The 23,786-nt window shown below is 39.3% G+C and overlaps 1 protein-coding gene across 3 annotated transcripts in view; it reads right to left on the reverse strand.

The window, feature by feature from the left end:
• ppp3ca (protein phosphatase 3 catalytic subunit alpha) overlaps positions 1 to 23,786 on the reverse strand; it is a 214,661-nt gene that overhangs the window by 88,879 nt on the left and 101,996 nt on the right. For all 3 annotated transcript variants that reach the window (XM_062982377.1, XM_062982376.1, XM_062982375.1), the window contains exon 2: positions 12,566 to 12,766. In XM_062982377.1, the coding sequence (XP_062838447.1) occupies positions 12,566 to 12,766 (201 nt within the window). The remainder of the gene's footprint in view (positions 1 to 12,565; positions 12,767 to 23,786) is intronic.

The following is a 23,786-nucleotide window of genomic DNA, read 5'->3' on the forward strand; positions in this document are numbered from 1 at the left end:
CGCAGCCGGCTTGCCAACTGAAGAGCAGTGCAGGTGGCATTCCACTCCGGAGACCAAGCACAGCTGCTCTGGGATTTTCCCAAGTTCCTCTGGCTAACTGTCCACGGGACTGAAGTCACTCTCCAAGCTGCATCATCACTTGTGGCTAAAACAGTCAGCTGTTACTTTATTTGTAGTATATAAATATATGTTGAGCTTCCTTTAACTATACTCTTTGCTGCATGTATATTAAGGAAAACAGACTGGATCTATTGCTTCCAATTAGATGTATTTTCTGCATGCCCAAGTATGTTTTTTGCTGTCAAAACTACAATTTAACTTGGTTTACATTCCAATCTGCCTCCGCATTTTTAAAAAAAATAAATACAATACAATACAACTCCCTTACTTGTGGATTCAATATCTATGGTTTTACTTGCCCGTGCTACAAAAATACCCCCTCAGAAGTGTTTATAGGCCTCTGTAGGCATTCTGTTGTGATTCCATAGTATGTTTCCATTCCTGGTATAGTCAAATTATATTATTCATGGTTTCAAGTATCACTGAGGCATCTTGCAATGGATACTGGAGTCATATTGTACTTTTTGCTGTTCCTATTTGTGCTGTATAATTAAAAATATATGCAAGAAATAAGGCAAATCTTCACTGATCAAAAAGACTTACTAACAAATATTTGAAGACGATAACATATAATTAACTTTCTTACATCCTTCCCCCCCCCCCATCACTACAGAGAGAGTAACATATCTGCCAAAGTATACCAAAAGAACTCAAAATATTACATAACTTGCCACAGGTGTCCTGTTTGCAGAGTACTATATTCTCAATGATAACAACTTGTTTTTCCATCTGGAACAATGGTGCTTATCTAAGGACTGGTGCTGACCTATCTTCCTGTTTCTTCCTGGAAATGATTGTACTTCAAACAAAGCTGACAGCATGGGCCACTATCAACTTCCAGTTAATCTCAGTTTGTGTGTGCTGAAATGCTCAATTCCACCAATGTGCACAAATTGAAAACAAATTAAATTCTGAATTTGTGGTCATGCTAGAATCAACATCATTCAAATGACAGAAAATAAAACAAATCATGAGGTTGTGCTTTCTGTATATCTGGGTGGGAATCATGTATCCTTCCATGTGATGCTACACACCAACTCTCAACAAAAACTATTTTTTCTACCTTTGTATATGATAAAAATTATCAAGACAACCTCTCGTGGCTCTTTCCAAGGAGTATGTATATGGGAGAAAAGACCTGAACAAAAGTGGTGTGATCTTTCAGGATATTCTATTATTTCTCCACCAGAGAACATGAGTTTCATTTGTGATTAGGTGTCCTATAGGTCTTTTGCCCATCTATGTACATATTCCGTGAAAATTTAATACCCTTCCACTCAAAAAATAGGGAAAGCAATTGCAGTGGTGAATTTTGTTATGGGGTTTCCTAATATTTGAAGTAACTAATTACCATGCAAACATGCCATCCTTGCAACACTGCTAAATATATTAAAGCAGTTAAATCAATATCAGATCTTGGAATCCCATCTTTAGAGTTTACCAGGAACTTGTTTTTAGGTGAATACTAGAAATAGCTCAGTTATTGAAGCAGGTATGTTCCTGGGCATTACTTCTGTAACAAAAATAGGTGGTGCCAGAGCCAGAAATAACATGGAAATAGTAAGGATAGGTCACCTCATCACAAAAAAGAAGAGGTGGTCAATATATTTCAGAAAATGTTTTATTCAAAACTAACAATATGCATGTTTAAAATGAAACAACCAGCAGGAATGCCTTAAGTAAGCAAACATCAACCTTCTAAACTTTCTAAAGACCATTTATAGACTTCTTCCAAAATGTGTCAGGTTTGAATTTTGATGTCATTATCATCCACTTTCTTATAATTTCCATTTTTGCAGGCAATCTTAAAGATATATGCTTTTCAAAAAAATAAGATAGTGGTATTTGGAAAGCAGCCTTATCTACTCTGCCCTTTTTCTGTCTGTAGTTTGTGCAGGTTCAGTAAAGAATTCTGCTGTTCCTTGCCTGTTCCAGACAGGCACACATGGCTACAGCAGGACTGGCTAGAGTACAATACTGCTCATCACATCTCAAATTTCATTACACTGTTAACTGCTGACACACTTAATGCTCAGTTAGGCAGAAAGAAGGAGACTGAGCTAGGTGGGTGGGAATGAAAAGGACTGGAAATAGCACCTTCACTGTCAAAGTCTTTGTAAACAAAAGTATACCTTTGTCCTCAAAATGAAGCAGAATGAAGACTTGTTTTAGATTTCAAGTTGCTCAGCTATCTTGAAAAATGAGAGAGAACATTCTCTGAAATGATGCGACAAAAAAGGAATGATCCTAGTGAGGGCCCACCGTTGAACAGCTTTACATTGTGCACAGAATGATCTCAAATAAGTTTTACAAAAGATATATGGATATGTAGTCTCCAATAATCACTGTTAATACTGACAGAGCTCTGCAAGGTTAACTTTTTCTGGACTACAACACTTATATTGTTCCAACCAACATGATTGTGCTGGTCACAGATCTTGGGAGCTTTACTTCTCCAAAGTAATTTTCCAATTCCCATAATCCCCCTCCCTTAAAAAACTCATCAGGTATGAGATTTGCAGTTCTGTACCCATTCTTGCTCATAAGATGAAGGACATTTGAAGACTCCCTTTTTCTCTTTTCAGCCCACAATATTTCCCAAACACTTTAAGACTATAGTTTAGATATACCAAAAATAAGTGACAAGATGAATAAGAGCTTCCCACACCATTTTTCAGTGGAGGAGAGAAACTCCTTTGCTGCTTTTCCATCTGGAACAAAAATGATGCAAAAAGATTGAACGCAATGAGTTTAAATAAACCACGAAGAGAAGTAAAGACAAATTTGAAATCAAAAACCAAGGAAACTTAACAAGGTTACCGATTTTCAAATTTCAAAATTGTTAGTTTCAGTTTTCCAGCTAAGACCCATATTTACGAAAGCAATTCCCATAATTGAACACATGACCCATATTAAGTAAGCCAGTATTACCACAGGGAGACTATAGCTCAGAGGTATCAAACGATGCCACCAGATGGCATCTGCAAATCAGTTAACTTTGTATTAACACTGGATGTTTCTAAAACAAGCACTATTTATACAGAAAAATCCCAAGGCCACCTAAATTATACGTTTGCACCTTGCATCTTGTTGGTTCGTGTGTCTTTCCCCCTCTTGTACATCTGTGTAGACATGCATGTGCATATGTTTTCATCCACATGCTCTAGGCATCTGACGAATGAAGGGCTCACAAAGGCTTATCCCACAATAAATGTAAAGGTCTAAATAAAGGATTTGTATTTTACAGTAACTCTGCCTTAATGGAAAAGTACTTCAATTGATCTCCTCCCAATCGGTTGCAATTTTCTATGTCATAAGTACATTTGCTCCCAAAATGCTTCAAAACTTCAAGAGTAGATTTGGAAGAGCTTAGCCTTTTTTGCCAAGATAAACTGCATATAATACAATGTTGCAAGTCTATCTCTGACCTAATAGCCCAACCGTACTATTTCCCTGGAATAATACACAGGGCAAGAACTCTTATAGGTGAAAAAACTATTTTCATGTGTAGGAGAAAGGTAAATCAGTTCCATCCTGAAGGCAGGAATTTAAAAGTAATATTTATGTCCTTTCTTGTGCAGCTGAATGTTCAGTTTTGCATTATAATGGCACTCAAAATATAATATAACTTTGATTCTAGCTTAAATAGCACAAGTTGCTGGACGTTTATTCTCCTACAACATGATAGCAATCCCAAGGCCACCTAAAGACAAAAAGATAAGGGGGAGAAATCTGACAAGATGATATGCAAAAGACAAATAATGAGAAAATGCACAGGAGGATGTAAGGATGCACCTGTCTGCTACCTTCAAGAATAATTTTTGTTGTTAGCATGTGATGATAACAACAGAAGACAAAGCAAGATTTTAACTGGGGAAGAGGGTATACCCTTCACAGCTTCATTTTACGTCTCAGACCATTCTTTTCATCCCCCCCCCCTCTGCAATTTCTTGTTCTGAGCTGAGTCCAATGCCAATTGCCATGTGAGCCTAGAGCAATATCTCATCAAAAAAATGTTACAGCTCATGTCCTATTTGCAAGTACCTTGGGGCCAAACTAAATGTTACACCATAGCTGAGTGTAACTTTACCCTATGGCTGCTTCATTTTTACAGTGAGCTGTCAGGAGGGGGAAATATGCCGTAGAGAAGCTGAAGGAGTGAGAGAAGGAGCACAAATGCCAGTTGCTTTTCCTGTGAAACCCCTTCCTCAAACAACTGGCTACATGAAGAAAATAATGAAAGGGAGAAGAAAAGAGCCAATGAAGGAGGATGGTGTTAAAGTTCGTTGCTGCATGCTCTCAAGGTATATTTTAACTTATGGTGACTCTATCTTGGGGTTTGTTGAGAGGGGGCTTGCCTCTGTTTCCTTCTGTGGCTAAGGGAGTGACCCTATGGTCCAAGCTCACCTTGTGGATTTCCATAACCAAGCTGGGATTCAAATTCAGGTCTACAGATTGTAGTCCAATATTCAAATCACGTCACCACACTATATATTGCAATCAAAATCTCATCCTAAATATCTTTTTTTCAAAGTATGGCCTTTTGATTCTGATACATACTTAGTACTGTAGCCTTATTCCCAGTTAATGGTTGTGCTATAATTTTTGCAAAGGTCTACCTGCAAAGTAGGAAAAACAGAAACACATACCCTTTCCAGAAGTTCAACTTCAAAAGCAACTCCTGCCATCAAAGGCTACTGCATAGAGTGAAGTCAGGATGTGTGAATAAGTCTAGGAAAGTGGTTCTCAACCTGGGGTTCCCACATGTTATTGGCCTACAACTCCCAGAAATCCCAGCCAGTGTTATAGTTATTGGGATTTCTGGGAGTTGAAGGCCAAAAACATATACTGGTCTGGGATATAATGGAATTTAAGGGGAATGTGGATAAAAGGGGCTAAGTATCCCTCTCTCCTCCCTTTTCTCTGCCATGTATGGCACCTTTCTAAGGATGCACACCAGAGGAAAATAAGCTACGGAGCCAACATTTACATGGAGCCAAGGATATATTTCAGTCAAAATTAGCATGTTTGGACTTCAACATAAAAGTTAAGCAAATATGTATATCTAATATCAGTGGATTTTTTTTAAAAAATCCCCAAAGTAGCTTATTATAGTATGTGTGCACACACATTTCTGCTATTCAGGGGGGAAACATTAGCAAGTATTATTAGAGTTGTTGTATGTCTTTCGGGCTGTGTGGCCATGTTCCAGAAGTATTCTCTCCTGGTGTTTCACCCACATCTATGGCAGGCATCCTCAGAGGTTGTGAGGCATGGATAAACTAGGCAAGGAAAGGGAAAAAATTGCCTAATTTATCCATGCCTCACAACCTCTGAGGATGCCTGCCATAGATGTGGGTGAAACGTCAGGAGAGAAAACTTCTGGAACAGGGCCATACAGCCCGGAAAACATACAACAGCCCTGTGATCCCGGCCATGAAAGCCTTCGACAACAAGTATTATTATTTAGAGAAGGGATACCTAGGCAACATGACATCCCATAGGCTATGATTACATTTACATTCATGTTGAGAAAACAGTAATGCTTGACAAGCTACCTGACACATCATTAATGCAATGGTTGCAGAAATCTAAGCACATCTGCTGCCTTCTTGTTTATTTGTGTGTTTTGATTTAGTTCAGTGCAATCATCCCTGTAAAATACAGCATCACATGCAGTCCTTTCTAATATACATGGCAGACTAGAGGAAGGTTCCAATGTTACAGCTGGAAGAATGGTTACATATAGCAGGATGTTGATCACGGTGACAGTCCAAATGAGTTTCAGCTCCCATAATTCCCCATCACTGGCTCTGCTATCTGGGGCATATGGGAGTTGCAGCCCACAAATATCCACAAATGCCTCTCATGAAATGCATGCTTATATCTGTATTCTCCCCATGTAAAAGAGCACTCACACTCAGTTTAGTTTCAACATGGCCATGTCAATGCAGGGCTAAAAATAAGCATTAGTCAGAAAAAGAGTAGGCCTACTGAATGCTGATTTACCAATATCCCATTGATTTAATGGGTCTACTCCAGCTGGGATTAAAATAGGATTTAGACCGCATCTACATATTGATTTTCTTCTTATTTTGAAACAGTGTGTCCGGAATAATTTATTGGCTAAGAAAACCAGTAAAGATCTATGCCAGATGGGATTTAGATATATACCAGCATTCTTAGTCCTGGATTTCACTGTGTTTAAAGGCCAGAATCTGTCCTGTTAATTTCCTGTTATGTCAAGGGAACCAAAGCCTGCCAGCAATTTCATAGGTGAAGTAGTATATCTTTGTCATAGAGATTAGACAACACCTGTCATCATCATTTACAGAGTATTAACTAGCTGCTGCTTCCAAAAAACAATTTTCAAATTAAAAACAATGTTTCTGCATTAGTAAAATTATAACAGTAGACAAGGGAAGATGGGGGGAGGAGCAAGACTTTCCTGAAAGTCTTCCTCTGTATGGTTAAGTTTTCAATATACTTATCTGTATTGATCAACCAAAGATATAGCGTGCCATTTCAGAAATTGATTTGCTGCAGTACCACAGGATACAATCTACTACTTAGCATTATTTCTGAACAGAGATGTGAGCTTCAATTGTTTTCTCTTTGGCTTGTCAAATCTCATTACTCAAATTTATTTACTTTCATTTTGTCATTGAGGGTTGAGTTTTATGTGTACTTTATTTTTAAAAAACTGTACAGCTATATAGAGATTACAGGATTTGTGCATCCTTCCTCTTGGGTTACAGATGGATTTAAACAGCTGCTACTAAAACCAACAACATTTGGCTAAATCTCTGATGTCAAAGCAGCCAGTGACAGAAACAGGTTCGATGCAATCCGGGAGGTACCATAAGTGTACTAGTCTACTAGAATTGCAAAGAGAGACGGAGAATTGAAAAGGTAGCAAGGAAATGATGCATGCTCTCACAATGAAACAACATCATTACCTTTAAATAAATTCTTCAAAATGATGTTTGGAGTTGGGGTTGTTGTGTGTGTTTGGAATTTTCTAGTGTCATTTTTAAGTGGGACAAGTAATTAAAATAAATAAACACATACACAAATAGATGTAAAATTGTAAGTCATTCAATTTCAGAGATTTTTAAAGTGATTTATTACAGATAAAGTAAGCTACAGTTAAAATAAGATCGGTATTGTTTCATTATCTGGGTAGTGGCCAAAAGGGAGCACTAGACAGAGAAAAAGGTAAAGGTTTCCGCTGACATTAAGTCCAGTCATGTCTGACTCTGGGGGTTGGTGCTCATCCCCATTTCTAAGCCGAAGAGCCGGCGTTGTCCATAGACACCTCCAAGGTCATATGGTCGGCATGACTGCATGGAGTGCTGTTACCTTCCCACCAGAGATCTATTGATCTACTCACATTGGCATATTTTTGAACTGCTAGGTTGGCAGAAGCTGGAACTAACAGCGGGCGCTCATTCCGTTCCCGGGATTTGAACCTGGGACCTTTTGGTCTGCAAGTTCAGCAGTTCAGTGATTTAACACACTTCACCACTGGGGCTCCCTGACGGAGGATAGTTCATTTTACAGAGGTGGAGTTGTGTTTTTGCTGGTTATTCCCTCCTCCCCTCTTTTTAAGTCATACGCAAGGGTTGTTTCCATGACAGTGACATGGGTGGGGGGAATAACAGGAAAACAGGGAAATAGTTTTACTCCTTCAACACCCCCCTCCTCCCACACCCACCCCAATAAAATGGACTATCTTTCTCTGTCTAGTGCCCCCTTTTGGCCTCTGCCTGGAAAATGAAATAGTCCTATAAGCTACAATAAAAACAACATTAACAAAAGAGCAAGTGTAGGGACTGAATAGAGAAAAGTGACCCAAAAACCCTACTCCTGTTTAACTCCAAATGGGGCTCAGACCCATGTAGAACCAGCAGGAACGGCTACTTAGAAGTCCTCAGTGGTTGGGTAGGATGACTGGGGACAAGTCATGCCCTCACTTACCAGCTTATTGGATAGGAACAATTATTCAATTATCCATCTAGCCACTATTCCACTAAGGCAGTGGTTCTCAACCTGTGGGTCCCCAGGTGTTTTGGCCTGCAACTCCCTGAAATCCCAGCCAGTTTACCAGCTGTTAGGATTTCTGGGACTTGAAGGCCAAAACATCTGGGGATCCCAAGGTTGAGAACCACTGCACTAAGGAAAAGTAAGCATCTTTGCAGACCATCTGTTTTCCCAATTCATACAACATGTTGTGCTTTAATGTTTCTTCCCTTCTTCTACCTCCTTTTTACAGGGGTATTTCATTCTGCTTTTTTGTACACGTTCCAGGCATCTCATTTTCATCCCTTGAATCCAGCATGAGCCCAACAATTATATATAAAATCTTCATTTAATTTCGGACACTATATATATATATATATATATATATATATATATATATATATATATATGCACGCACACACACACACACACACACACACACACAGAGTAATTAATTCTGTATATATAGACAGACTTAATGATTGTTGTTGGAATACCTTCAAATCATTTTCCATTTACAGTGACCCTATAGGGCAAACCTATCACAGGATTTTCTTACAAGATTGTATCCAAGGGAGGGATGCCTTTGCCTTCCTCTGAGGCAAAGAGAATTTGACTTTGCCAAGGTTACCCAGTGGGTTTCCATGGCTAAGTGAGGTTGTGAACTCCAGAGTCCAATGACTACACTGCTGTATCACACCAGCTCTTTATTGCAAAACTGTAGCTTAGGGTACAATCGTACAACTATAAGGACAAGGCAACAGAAGCTGTACATCAATCACAAAGCGTGTTAAAAAGGAGAGTTGGAAGTTAAGTACAGAGCACACATTAACAGTGTACATATTTGGCATATCCTTGATTCTTCTTAAATTTCACCTTACCTCTTATGGAATGGGGCGAGTGCACACATACAAGTGCACACACACACACACATACAAATGCATACACACTGCTCTTCTTTGTAATGAAGAAGTTTACTGGTCCGATGAACATTGGCAAAAGCTTTGTCTGAGGTATGTCAAAGACATCAAGAGGTCTAAAGAGACTTCATATCCTCTCAAAGAACTCTACTGACTTCCCATCTCTTGTGTATTTTCCACTCTATAACTCCTCTTGAACTATGTGTTTAATCACATCAGTTATATACAACGATGAAAACACACAAATGCAACAAGAAGCCTTAAATTTATTAATGGGTCTTTCTCTCTTCCTTTCCCAATCTTGCCCCTTTAGTGCTCTACTTTACTTGAATTGTATTATATTTACTTTACTTGTATGATATTTTAATGACTGCTAGGCTGATTAATAGCAGTTTATGACCTGTACATTTACTGTTTATTAAGTAGAAGTAAATATATGTTTGTGAGCCAGTGAAGTCTGCTTTCCCCTTAAGGACATTTGATTAGAGTACAGCCTGCTTTCTCTCTTCCTCCTCACACAATTATGAATGTCTAATGTTCAACATTTTAATTCATTTCTCAGCCAGGTTGGCTTTTAAACCACTCCTTTATAAGACTTCTAGATTACAGCCACCAGTATTCCAAAAAGCAGCTAGAAACAATCTGTTAATTTTGATGCTGGCAACTGTGCAAAAGCAAACAAAGGAAAAGTCTAAGATGAGCATCAGGAAACATTTGGAATCCAAGATCTATTTATCCACTGCAGTAATTTCCCAAAAGAGCCTCAGGCAGATTCAGTGAAGTAATTTGAAACAAAAATGGACAAAGCAAGAGCGAAAAGCCTGTTGGCACAACATTTGCACTGAGAGAAGACAAGAGTCTTACATGCCTAGTTTATATTAAACCTTTAAGTCATTTCCGGAGGTTGTGTTGGGCTTGATTATGTACACAAGTGGGACAGGAAAACCAAAAAACATTTCAGTTCTAGTAACTACCGAGTCCTTTTTATTTTTTTCAGGTGGTACAATGTGGGTTTTTTTAAACTTTTGCATGTTGTGAATTTTTAACTATGTTTAACTATTGTAAGCCAAACTGAGAAAAAGGTGGAATAATAATAATATCTTCAGATACAAGTGTAGTCAGCACCTAATTCAGCAAGCATGTGTCTTGAATAAGTGCCATCATTCCATGCTTAGATTGGAGCACTATCTCAATCAATGGTAAACAAGCACATTGGTGCAGCAGTATATGACCCAAATTCTGAAAATGATCACAACTGATCTCTGTGGAAGGTATAGAAACCTTCCGCATGGTCTATATTGGCCTCATAGGTGGTGGTAGAAATTTGTTTGACACCAAGTTTTGGAGCTCTTATAACTGAAAACAAATGGTTCTTATAACTGAAAGATGGTGCAATACCAGTGTTCAGATGTGGTTCTGCAGAAAGTGCACAAAGCTATCATACAGGGTACAGATGAGTGAGAGGAGAATACAGTATTAGCATTGTTTTCTTAGAAGTCACTTCCTTCACCGCACATGAAGTTGATGCTAGTACAATCCCACATGTAAGATATACTGAGGCTAAATATCTGCAGCTACTTTCAGGCAGGGTTCAATAAAACCATCATTTGTGATCTTTATATTACTGGACCAACAATGTTCACATTTCAACATAACCCTGGGCAAAAGTGTATCTTCTTGACTCTTGTTTCCAATTACCATTGTGCCTCAAATGGCTTCTGGTCCTTATGTATTTCTATCGTGTATGTCATTGGATATGGCCCTAATGCTATGGTTACAAAAGGGATCGCTTTCTTGAGCTTGATCTCAGATATTACTTGTATTTACCTTCAGGCAGCAGCAAGACAAGTGGTATTAAGAGGAATCAATCCACAAAGGGACCTTCCACAGAACTATCTGAGATGAGTTACATATTTCACATTATTTCCAGAGGATCCTACCTTCTTCTCTCATTACAAACTCTGAAAAAACATTTCTCATGTTGATGAGGGATATATTTCAGAGTCAGGATTCAAATATTTTCAGCTAAAGGTAGAATCCAGTTGTTTTACCAAATGCAATCCTCTTTATTGTGCCTCTTTCTTCCTTTTCCCATTTGTTATTTCTTTTAACACATTTTAATATTTAATTAAAACACCCTAACTGTTCCCTTTCCCATCCAAATTAATAATCATGGCCTAAATCTTATAAGCCCCAATTTGAGTAAAAACTCAAATGTATGGGATTTACCTATGTGCTGAGTCACCATTCAGCAATTGATTCAGTAGGCCTATTCTAGTTGGGATGAACTGGATTCAGACCTGTATCAATATGAAGATTTGTCAAATGGATATCAGTGTCTATCTGTTCCACTGGGAAAGTGGCATTAAATCATGATGGTACAAATCAGTTTATAGCACTTCATAGAATATTTTGACAGCACTATATAATTTAGGGCTGGATAAACTGGCCATATGGAAACTGTTGGACTACAACCTACATCATTTTTCATTTTGTTATGCTGATTAAGGATAGTGGGTGCTGTAGCCCAGCAATAACTGCAGAGGCACAAATTACCTATCTCTGATTTTTAAAAAAATCTATGCTTAGTGGATTTCTTTGCTGCAAAAGCAGAGATGCCTTTTGTCAGCACAAACCAAGTAAAACATCAAAACATATTTCTATGTACATAGAGACACACTTGAAAGAAATTATGAATAATAGCAAATAGCAGAAATGTCAATTTAATCATCTAAAATTGAAAGCAAGGGTGGGACACATCAGTGGTTCTCAATCTGGGGTCCCCAGATGTTTTTGGCCTTCAACTCCTAGAAATCCTAACAGCTGGTAAACTGGCTGGGATTTCTGGGTGCTGTGCTCAAAAACATCTGGGGACCCCAAGTTGAGAACCACTGATATACACAATCCCACCCATGGATTTTAATAGTCTCAGTCAACATGTTGTAGTACCTTTCTATATGGTTGCTGAGCTGTAACTGGCTCAGTCATGGGTTGTGTAGGTTTCGCGTATCAAATAAAACTACTAAGAGAGGGAAGGCACCAGAAGAAGGAACAAAAGAAAGATGAGATGCCAGTGTTTCAAAGGGATACCATTAGTGGAATCCAATGCATTTAGGTCCTTTTATCTTTCTTCATATTCAAGTTAAAAACTTTTGCAAGCCATTTTTAAATATGTGAAGATTGCTTAAGCACTTTCTCTGAAAACCTTGGCCCAGCTTGCTTTTGAAGAAGAATGGCATTATAAGTCACAAATGCATATCACCCTAATGAATCAATTCCTGTGTACTTTCAAAGCGTGTTCTCTTTGCCCCTATCGTAGGCAGCAAGGTTCTTCTCTCCCACTCAAAGTCAACCTGACAGTGCTAGATGACAGAGAAAACAAAGTATAAATTCACTAGATGGGCTGAAATACACTTATTCTGATAAGTGATAGATCAACATTCTTGAGCATTGCACACAATACACATTTCCATATAACAAAGCAGCAGGATATTTGCATCTACCTGTGACTGGAGCATCAATATCCAGCAAATTCTTTTCCTGGCGGAGAATTGAAGCACCCTCTGTTATTATTCTCAAAGCGACGCTCTCTTCCAGTCTTCCTTCCTTCATAAGGTGTGCCTTTAGGATATCCACTCGGGGCTTTCCATCATTGTCAAACACTTCCTTAGCTGTGAGCCGATGGCTTGGAGGAAATGGGACGGCTGCAAAAATAAAGATAGATGAGTTGAATACATCAAGTAAGCACATTAATACTTCAAAAAGCAATGTTTTAGCTCTAATATTGGTCACCTACTTGGTTTTCAACAACTCTTTGTGTAATTACACTGGGGGAAAAAATAAGAATCTTTGCTGAAACCATTACAACCAGCTTTTTAAACACTTCTACTTTGTGATCCCTAACAAATGAATATTAAACTGTATTGTTCTCATGACAATATGGGGTGGGGGAGTCAATGGATAATGTCCGGATTTTAACACTGGAAAAGGAGCACTCTTAGAAGATGCATCTTTTAAAAAGAGCACTTGATCTCAACTACTTGCGTGTATGTGTGGGAGGAGGACTAGGTAAAGATTTCCCCTGATGTTAAGTCCAGTCATATCTGACTCTGGGGGTTGGTGCTCATCTCCATTTCTAAGCCGAAGAGCTGGCGTTGTCCATAGATACCTCCAAGGTCATGTGGCAGGCATGACTGCATGGAGCGCTGTTACCTTCCCACTGGAGCAGTACCTATTGATCTACTCACACATTGGCAAGTTTTCGAACTGCTAGGTTGGCAGGAGCTGGAGCTAACAGCGGCCGCTCATGCCGCTCCCGGGGTTTGAACCTGGCACCTTGCGGTCTCCAGCTCAGTGCTTTAACGCACTTTGCCACCGGGGCTCCTTAGATAGGAGGACTATCTAATTGTTATTCTGGATTCTCCTTTATTGTTTTCTGTCTTAGCGGTACTTGCTTCCTCCCCCCACACACACACCATAGAAAAGCAGCGCTAAAAAATGTAACCATGATTGTCAAAGCAAAAATCCTACAATAATTAATTTCAACACCTTCAGCAATAGACAAAATGCAAGTCAAAAGTAGGTGAGTGCTATGCAGATACCCCTCTTCAGCATGCCAACAGTCACAGGCCTACATGGGTGTCAATTCTGATCCTTTAGACACCAATGACCACATTCAAAGCAGTCTCTTATCAAGGGTTCAGTCGGCACAAAAAGCCTTCCATTGTCAGGCAGGGAGCTAGGCTTTTACAGCATTCTTGCAATACCACTGCTTTCACTTTCTTGCTCCCCGCTGAAAGCAAGAGAGGTGAAACTCTCAGTTTCGAGGATCAAGATGAAGCATTATCCCAGCTTAACCCCCTTTTTGAAGCAGCTAAATTGGAGTGGCATTAGAGAGTGCCTGCCTTGCCAGCTGTAGGGTAATTATACTGATCCAAGTTGCTGCTACTGTGGGTGGCTCAGATTATCAAAAACTGAATGAAAAGCTCTGGGGTAAATCAAAGCTAGTACGTCTACGGTACACATAGAGGCCAAATCTCCCAACATATCTATGTAATTCCTAGAGTCAATAAACCAGCAATACTTTGTTTCTATATCTGAAAAAGATGGGGGAAACATCAACCTTGGGTTCTTAGGGGTTTTTACATAGCACAATACCCATCATGGCCATGATATGGGAACCCAAGATTTGGAAAGACTGTTCTGAAGGTGGTTTCAGATATTAACTTTATTCTTTATTTATGAGAGTAAAGAATTGCATTGTGGGAACTGGAAGCTATTTGAACTGACATTTCAAAAGGCTTAGAATTGCAAGTGGCATTGCTTTTGCAGCTAACCTCACCTCCAGGCATGAAAAAAGTATCCAAAAATTATTTGAACTATCTATAAAAAGGACTACATGGGCAAAATAATGGTCACACTGTAGGAAAGAAAATATTTTTTCTAATGCATTTAGAAAAGTGTGCATAAATCTCCTTTAGGGTCTTGAAGAGGGGCCTCCATATTTGTTTTTGAGATTAGACTACGCATATTTCTTTACACGGAGAAAGGGGAAAAAAGGCAAGTCTTTCAACAGTCATTCTTTGGGATCTTCAGTAGAATAAACTACTATTGACTCATCCCTTAAAATAAAAGAGGAAAGGTTGTACTTTCTCAAAATTTAATAAAAACAAATAATGCAGATTTCTTCAAAAGCAAACATTTCTCTTCAAACTTGCAAGTATTTTGTCTTACATTTTATTCTAACCACTGTAATATGTTCCATATTATTTGTAAAAAGGACTTTCAAGACAACTGGACTCATGTAGGTATGAGATATATCAGCTGACATGTGCTTCAGAACAGCCTCCTACAAGAAGTATGTCATTAAATTCAGTTCAGACTAAGAGTACAACACGAGTGTGTCTAGTATGAATATCAAACAGATGATGTGTACAAAAAACATAAGCAAGTTTTTCCATGGTTCCCACTTATTGAGATGTTCTAAACAATACCATTTATAAGAGCCAGAACACGGATGGCGTCATGGCCCCATCCCTAATGGTATTTAGGAATGGGGGCCATGACACTATCCTGTTTCTTCAGTGAGTTGGGCAAGAGGAAAAGGAAGGGAGATCGTGCTTGCATCCTGCTGTGGAAATATCAGGATGAAGTTTCAATTTCTTCTGCAGATTGGAAAAAAGGGCTCTGGCTTGCTTCGTGATTTTCTACTTCTTACGTAAACAAACCATTAGTGGAGAAATACCAAGCCCCAAAGCAGGAGAAATGGTTAAATGTTTTTGTTTGGTGCAATCTGTGCCAGCAACACCAATGTTCTTAGCACAGCTATGGGAATAAAGTTCTTAATTAAACAGTCACTGCAGTGCCAGCAAAGGGGAACACAACACCATTCCTGGCACACGCCTTATGTACTATTATGTTGGTTCCCTTTAGCTTCCTGACATTTTAACAAGATGGCTTGATTTTGATTTCACTTACGTGACACACAAAGGGAGCTCTTTTCTCTCCCCCACTCTCTAAACACTAACACAATCATACATACATGGATCAGCAGGGAAACATGGTTGAACCTAGTAATTCATAACAATGATTTTATTACTTTCTAACTCAGTAAATCCCAATGTTGGGCTTTCAGATGTTGTTGGACTACATCTTCCAGAATCCTTGACTAGTGGCCATGTTGGATGGGGTCCTGAGAGTTGGAATCCAGCAAGAAATGACACCAATATTTAGGAATTACTGGTCTAGTCAAACTACATCTAACAGCATAGGTAGGCACAGCCTCAACCTCTTCTACTGTTTCCCTTCACCACTGCTCTTTATACTAAACTCTGCAGTTTGTAATACTGTTAACACTCTTTCCTATTTACATGATGGTCAGACGACATAGGAGCTATAATAATAAACAAGGAACCGGTTCACAATTCAGAATTACAGCACTATTATTCAACTTCAATTTTCATGGTTTCATCCCATGGAAGCCTGGGTTTTGCAGTTTAGGGATGAACACTAGGAATTCTCAGCTGGATGGAGTACTTTGCCTCACCAAAACTACAACCCCAAGGATTCCATAGTATGGAACAATTGCAATAACAGTGAAATAATAGTGCTATGAGTAATTGTGTAGTATGAATAGACCCAAGATAAACAGCATGCATACTCTACCAGATCCTCAACAAAGAAGAACAAGGGAGAGAATTTTATTTATTAGTGAAGGAATGAGAGTAAGGGTGGGGTTCCTTTAAAGTAAAATAGTAGGTATGCTTGTCCTTCCCAGAAAGTGAGGTTAAATGCTGTAAACACAAACCATTTTACATGAACTAGACTTTTGGTATGAAGTGTTTTGCAATCACTCTGTTTTCTCAATCCAGGAAAATATGAGCAGCCAAACTAAAATTTGTGAAAGGGAGTATGCTCACATAAACATCTACCTTTGTATGTTTATTTATAACTGATGTTAAATTAGATTTGCAAAACAGGAAGAGTGCAACTTCTAATACCACGTTTTCACCCACGTTCAACTCAGCATTTACTTTAAAAAGCATTTACTTTTTTAAAGTTCAGTGTTATATATAGATAACACCAAACACACACACACACACAGAGTTTAGTCATATGTCTAAACAGAAGAAATAACGGGCTTCCATTTCAAAAGTAATAACTGCAATATATTTTGGTTTATTATATGAGGCCATTTTATAGAACGTTTAGCAACAAAGTGCCCTCAAAAGCTATCAGGTTTTGTGCCACTAATCATAAACAGACTTTCAAAAACAATACTAAGCAAATTAAAACCCCTCAAAAACTCAAATTATTGAAAAAACAGTTTCGGTGCTCTAGACTGGAAGGACTATCCATCCTACACTAGCTAATTAAAACACTTTCCAGCTGCAAATTATTAATGCTTAATTAGAACAAAGTTATAAAGAACTAGCTTTGCCCGGCCACGCGTTGCTGTGGCTTAGTCTGGTGGTGTTGGTCAGTCTACATTAGGTTGTATTTATGCTGTGACCTCCACCCTTCTTTATACTCACATTAGTAGTAGTGTTTGAAGTCTGTTACCTTCTTCAATTTTTGTGTTGATTGATAATTGCTTGAGATTCCTGTTGTCTTTGGTTTGTTGTTAATCGTGATGTCTGATTCTGCTGAGTGCGGTTTACATCTTATTGTGGTACGATAGTCTTTTTTTTTGCCTGTGTAGGTGTTTATTATTGTTGTTGTTGTAGTGGTCATGAAGGCTGGATAAGTTAGATGTTACTGTATTGTTTTTTGGAGGCCCAGTGTAGCAGTGACTGGCCTCTCAGCCTCAGTGCCTGGCTGCTGCTTGCCTGTGATGGTGTAGATTCTTATTGTTGTTGTTGTCATTGTTATTATTGTAATTGTTTTTTTGGAGGCCAAGTGTGAATGTAGGGATTGGGGAGGTGGATGAGCACTGAATGGCCTTGTAGACTCAGTGCATGGCTGATTCTTGCCTGTGTAAGTCTTTATTATTAGTGGGTGAGTGGATGGATAGATGAGTGGATGGATAGATAGAGTGGGTGGTCTCCTTGTTTCCTTTATTCCTATGCTGTTCCCTTTCTCTGCTCCGATCCTGAGCTCGCTGATAAGAACACACTGGTCAGAAAGGAGGGTAAATATAACCGGATCAATGGTCTTTCTCTCCCTTTTGCTCTTGGCTGTCCGGGCAGAGAGGGAGGGCTCTTGTCCTTGGCGTTCCTTCGCTTCGCTTCCCTCCCTCCTTCCTTCGTTCTATCCGTCCCAGCCTTTCCTGCCTGCGGAGCCATGGAACTGGGTCAGTGGGTTGGATGGCAGGGAAAGGGAGAAGGAAGAGGGCTCTAATTGAAATGCATGGGCTCCATGCCATGGAATGCTGGAATTTGTAGTTTGTATGCAGTCCAACCCCTTTCTTTCTTTTTGTCATGGAGGAAGAACCCACCCAAACCTCTCAGACAGATGGCCATTGTGATGACTCATGGGCCTTGTAGTCCTCTTCCTAGTACTATTGTGGCAGACGAAGAGGAAAACATGGGGTTTTCGCCGGTTCAGCAAGAGCCGGAGTCTCTTCACCTGCAGGATGTTGATGTTTGCCCTCAAGAATTCAGCCAAACAGGCCTTGGGCAGAACTCTCCTCCGTTTCCCAGGAGGGAAAATTATTCTAAAGACAGGGGAGTCAGGGAGGCTAATCGGAGAAGCCTGAGAATCGCTGCCAAACAAATGGCTGATTAGGTCTGCTTCCCTTGGGAAATTCTAAGGAGTCATGCATCTGGACAGAGTTGGGTTTCGTTTCTCGTTCTCTAGGGAAAGAGTTCTGTTGGCGGGAAAACGAGACCCAATATAGGTGTTTGGCGCGAGGGATACTTTGCAGAGTCAATTGATCAGCTTGAGGAGAGAGATCGTTTGTGGACTTCGTAATCCCAGTTCCTTGCTTCCCGGATCAAGCTTCAAGCCTTGCCCTGTCTCACGGTTTTACCACGGACTCTGTTTCATGCTTCATGTTCGCCTTGTCTCCAGTCACGGATCTAGCCAAGAATCAAGTTTATTTCCAGCCTTGTTGTCAAGCTTCATTGGACTCTAAGACTCTGTTATTTCCCCACACTATTGCTTGGCAAAGTGTGTGTTTCGGTCAAGTGGATTAAAACTTTGAACTCTAATATCTTATATTGGACAATACATTTCTGGACTATATTTGACCTCATCTGAAAGGTCTGCTTCTGAACTATATTCTTCACTTGTTTTTATTGATTTTATATATTTCTTTAATAAAGATATTAGATAGAGACTGGCCTCTGTGTAAGGTTATTGGTGCTCTGCAGCCAGGGACCTGACAGCCATCCGGTTTAGTTGTGTTGTTATAGTCACAATGCGTTGTTGTGAGTTTTTTGGGTCCAGATTGGGGTTTTGTGGTGTGATTGTGTTGTTAAAATCGGGAGGTAAGGCTTTTGCGTTGTTTTGTCAAATTTTGTATTTCTGGGGTGTTTAGTTGTGTTGTTATAGTCACGATGCGTTGTTGTGTGTTTTCTGGGTCTGGATTGTGGTTTTGTGGTGTGGTTGTGTTCTTACAACTGGGAGGCAAGGCTTTTGCGTTGTGTTGTCAAATTTTGTATTTCTAGGGCGTTTAGTTGTGTTGTTATAGTCACGATGCGTTGTTGTGAGTTTTGTGGGTCCAGATTGTGGTTTTGTGGTTTGGTTGTGTTGTTACAACTGGGAGGCAAGGCTTTTGCGTAGTGTTGTCAAGTTTTGTATTTCTGGGGCGTTTAGTTGTGTGCCAAGTTTCGTATTTCTGGGGTGTTTAGTTGTGGTGTTATAGTCACGATGCATTGTTGTGAGTTTTTGGGTCCGGATTGTATTTTGTGGTGTGATTGTGTTGTTACAACCAGGAGGCAAGGCTTTTGTGTTGTTTTGCCAAGTTTCGTATTTCTGGGGCGTTTAGTTGTGTTGTTATAGTCATGATGCGTTGTTGTGAATTTTGTGGGTCTAGATTGTGGTTTTGTGGTGTGATTGTGTTGTTACAACCGGGAGGCAAGGCTTTTGCGTTGTTTTGTCAGATTTTGTATTTTTGGGACGTTTAGTTGTGTTGTTATAGTCACGATGCGTTGTTGTGAGTTTTGTGGGTCCGGATTGTGGTTTCGTGGTGTGGTTGTGTTGTTACAACCGGGAGGGAAGGCTTTTGCGTTGTGTCGCCAAGTTTCGTATTTCTGGGGTGTTTAGTTGTGTTGTTATAGTTACGATGCGTTGTTGTGAGTTTTGTGAGTTTTGTGGGTCCAGTGTGGTTTTGTGGTGTGATTGTGTTGTTACAACCGGGAGGCAAGGCTTTTGCGTTGTGTTGCCAAGTTTTGTATTTTTAGGGCGTTTAGTTGTGTTGTTATAGTCATGATGTGTTGTTGTGAGTGTTGTGGGTCCGGATTGTGGTTTTGTGGTGTGGTTGTGTTGTTGTAACCGGGAGGCAAGGCTTTTGCATTGTGTTGCCAAGTTTCGTATTTCTGGGATGTTTAGTTTTGTTGTTATAGTCACTGCGCCCGCAACTTTATCCTTTTATATATATAGATAGGGAAGAAAAGAATGAGTTCTTGACAATATGCCTTCTGTTACTTTACTTGCTAATGTAATTGTACATATGGAAGATGTGCAAATATTTCATTAAAATACAAAGCCAAATTAGTTTAAAAGGGGATTCTATTAACTATGTAATACATGCCATCACCTAAAGAGGGCAGTAATAACTACTGCAATAAGCACATATGGTCATCTGGCATAATTAACAGTAATTTCAAGTGCAAAGCTTTAAATAGAATTTAATTTTTTGATAAAAGAGAGTAGGGAGACACAGATTTCAGGTTTCAAGAACAGACCCCTGTGGCTATCAAAATCCATGGATGCTCAAGTCCCATTATACACACTAGAATAGTAAAATATAGTACTTATATAAAATATTTTAGATTTCTTTGGGGGGATGGGGTAATATATTTCAAGCCTTGTGTGGTTAGATTCAGGGATACAGAATTCATGGATATGGAGGGCCAACTGTAATTCAATAGCATTTTGTTGCAGTTGTTGTTAAACAACAGTTACATTTTTTGATGAAGTACTACAGACCAGTCTACTTTTTGCTCACTCTGTCACATGAAAGGCAATTTCCACAGATGCCACCATTTTAATGAGTTTCAGAAAACACAACAAAGTTTGGTAGCCCTTTGAAGTATCATATACTTTTACAGATGAGAATCCACTTTATCAGGAGTACACAGACAGCATTAACCTCAATTCTCAGGTGTGCATACTGCAGATATGTTCCCAGGTCACTGGGATAATACATAGGTTCCTGTAATACCCACAAAAGATTCACTGCTCCTCTTATGTTGGAGCAACCTTCAGCACAGGGTGTCAGGAATACAGGGAATGAAATGGAAAAGTACAGTTTATGACTGTCATCTGTAACACTTCAGCTAAGCATCACAACAGCATTAACTGATAGTAACATTCCAATTTTGCTATTTGCTAATTAATGTAGCAATGTACATTAATTTAGAAAATACATTACAGAAAAAATTAAAAAGACTTTAAGAACTAACTGGTAAGGGCAAACCTAACATGCAAGTTTGATTAATGGTACGTGGTGCATATTTAAATGCTGCTTCTGTCCATGTTGCTTAATATGGCTTTTATTTTATTTTTAATCACTTATTTTTACAGCACTGTGAATACTCTAGACAACAGTAATCCCCAGTATCAAGAATTCTGTAGTGCATGAATGCTTCTTTGAAGTCCTTAGCTTATGTTTACCAATGATTCTTCTGAAAACCTTGGTGATGAAGATCGCAAAGACCAGCACACCATTTACTGGACCCTTAAAGAGAGGGATTGGCAGCAAAGTAATGAATGATAGAGCTCTCTTGATGTTAATTCAGTCTGTCTTACACCCTGAAGGCAGTCTGTTGTCTTCAGGCAACCATAGACTAACAGCCACCAAATTAAGATCTACAGGCTAGATGCGGCCTTCCAAAGTCATTTACCCATTTAGCCAGATTTTGTTCATTTTTAAAGTTTCCTCCTTTCTGTTGAAACTGTCTGCATGCTTGTGGATTTCAATGGCTACTGTAGTCTGACACAATGGTTGTGAGAGTGGTCCAGCATTTCTGTGTTCTCAAATAATATGCTGTGTCCAGTTTGGTTCATCAGGTGGTCTGCTATGGCTGACTTCTCTGGTTGAGTTAGTCTGCAGTGCCTTTCATGTTCCTTGATCTGGCTACCAGTATTTAAAAACTCTAAAATCAGGACAGTAAATAAAGAACAACATTCAGAAGACAGGGGGATTCCAGACATGAAACAATCAGGACCAGTTAACACCTTCCAACAAAGGATTCCCTTACACAGGAAGCAGGCAGGCTTTGAAGCTGCAAGACCAATTGCAACATTCACACTTGCATCAAACAGACAAGAGTTGTTTCTCCCACCCTGGACATTCCACAGATATATAAACCCCACTTGCCTAGTTTCCAGCAGACCTCACAACCTCTGAGGATATCGGCCATAGATGTGGGCGAAACGTCAGGAGAGAATGCTTCTGGAACATGGCCATACAGCCTGGAAAACTCACAGCAACCCAAGATATGTTCTGTAGGGCTGTTCGTAAGTTGGATTTGTATGCAATTAAAAAATGGGTACATTTTTAAAGTGTTAACTCCAGATAAATCTCCGTCCCTTCCTCTCTCTCGATCTCTGATAGCATATGGAAAGGTTAACACCCCTGTGGTGTTTGTTTTGCTCTCTGTGCCCCAGTTCTGAAGATTTTACCTCACTTTCTGGATTTTGAAATATTTGGCTTGTTGTAGAAACAAGAATCGGTGAGAAAGCTCCAATGAAGATATTTTTTTCCCATGATGACTTTTCCAGGAGTGAATTTCTCTTCCGAGGGTTAGATTTCTCTCACTTCCTGTTGTCTCACTCCTGTTCTTAAAAATGAGCCATTTTTAAGTCAGATGTTTGTAACTCAGGGACTGCTTGTATTGTTCTATCGTGTTTTCTGTACTACAAAAAAAATGTGTGCATTGTGCATAGAATTTTTTTTTTCAAACTGTAGTCTGGCCCTTCAACAGTGTGAGGAACCGTGAACCAGACCTCCGCTTAAAAAGTTTGAGGACATTCAGTATGGAGGGTTCATTTAAGATATCTGTGTTGAACATTGCCAATATGCCCAGTTTCTATGCATGAAAGAGACAAAGGTGCCATTTTGTTTGCCTATGCCAGTAGGCAAATATCCTGCTTTAAAGATTTTGTACTACAAAATAAGCCTCTTTTGCTTTATTGCACATATATAGGAACTTCAGGCTGAAAAACAGCTAATTTTACTCCACGCCACTTCCTTCGTCACATAAAAACTAGACTTGAGGGCTGAGCACCTCTGCCTCAACTTGCACATGGGCTCAGAAGAGAAAGCACAAGGGACTGCATGTTAACCAAGCGGACTCTGTCCCTTGAGCTCCTGGCTCCCCAGATGATGTTGCAAAAAGTTGAAAACATAGATGTTTTTTCACCTTCTGATTCTTGTAAACTATTAGAAAAATAAGCTGACGCTTTCATTTTTGTCCCACCTGCATTGGCTTGACAAAGCTGTTACTCAAAATTGTAAACATGACTTACAGAATCACGTTTACAGGACTCTGTAAGTAATGTTTACATGGTTACAGAGAAAAAAGTAAACCATTATACCATATATTTTTTACCAGGTTATTTTGTTGGATTCCTCATACCGTAGAAATGTGAAAAGCCACTGGTTCTGTGGATCCAAAGAATGTCTTGGGTACTGCTTATACACCAACTCTGGGGCCAAGTGAATAATGATTTCTTTCATTGCATGTTTGCCAGGAAAGCCACACAGCAGAATTTTAAATAATGGAGTCAAAGTAGTATGCCATCAACATTTTAACCCGCAGCATAGGGGAGTGCTGGTATAGGTGTTGGTTGTTGTTGTTTTCAATCTAGGCACATTAAGGCCTTAACACACCCGAGAACCCGAGAGCCAAATCACTTCATGCTGGATCATGTTATGCAATGTATATGGTATGAAGTTTGACCCTCAATATTGTAATTCATTGACAACACAACATTTACTTTACTCTATGACTGCCCTATCCACAGGACTGTTACGCCCAATTTCATTTATCTATGTTTGACAAAATATGTCATCTTTAGGTATTTTCTAGGTTATTTATTTATTGTGTCCGATGC

Source organism: Anolis carolinensis, chromosome 5 (assembly GCF_035594765.1).
Source record: "Anolis carolinensis isolate JA03-04 chromosome 5, rAnoCar3.1.pri, whole genome shotgun sequence".
Classification (NCBI taxonomy): domain Eukaryota; kingdom Metazoa; phylum Chordata; class Lepidosauria; order Squamata; family Dactyloidae; genus Anolis; species Anolis carolinensis.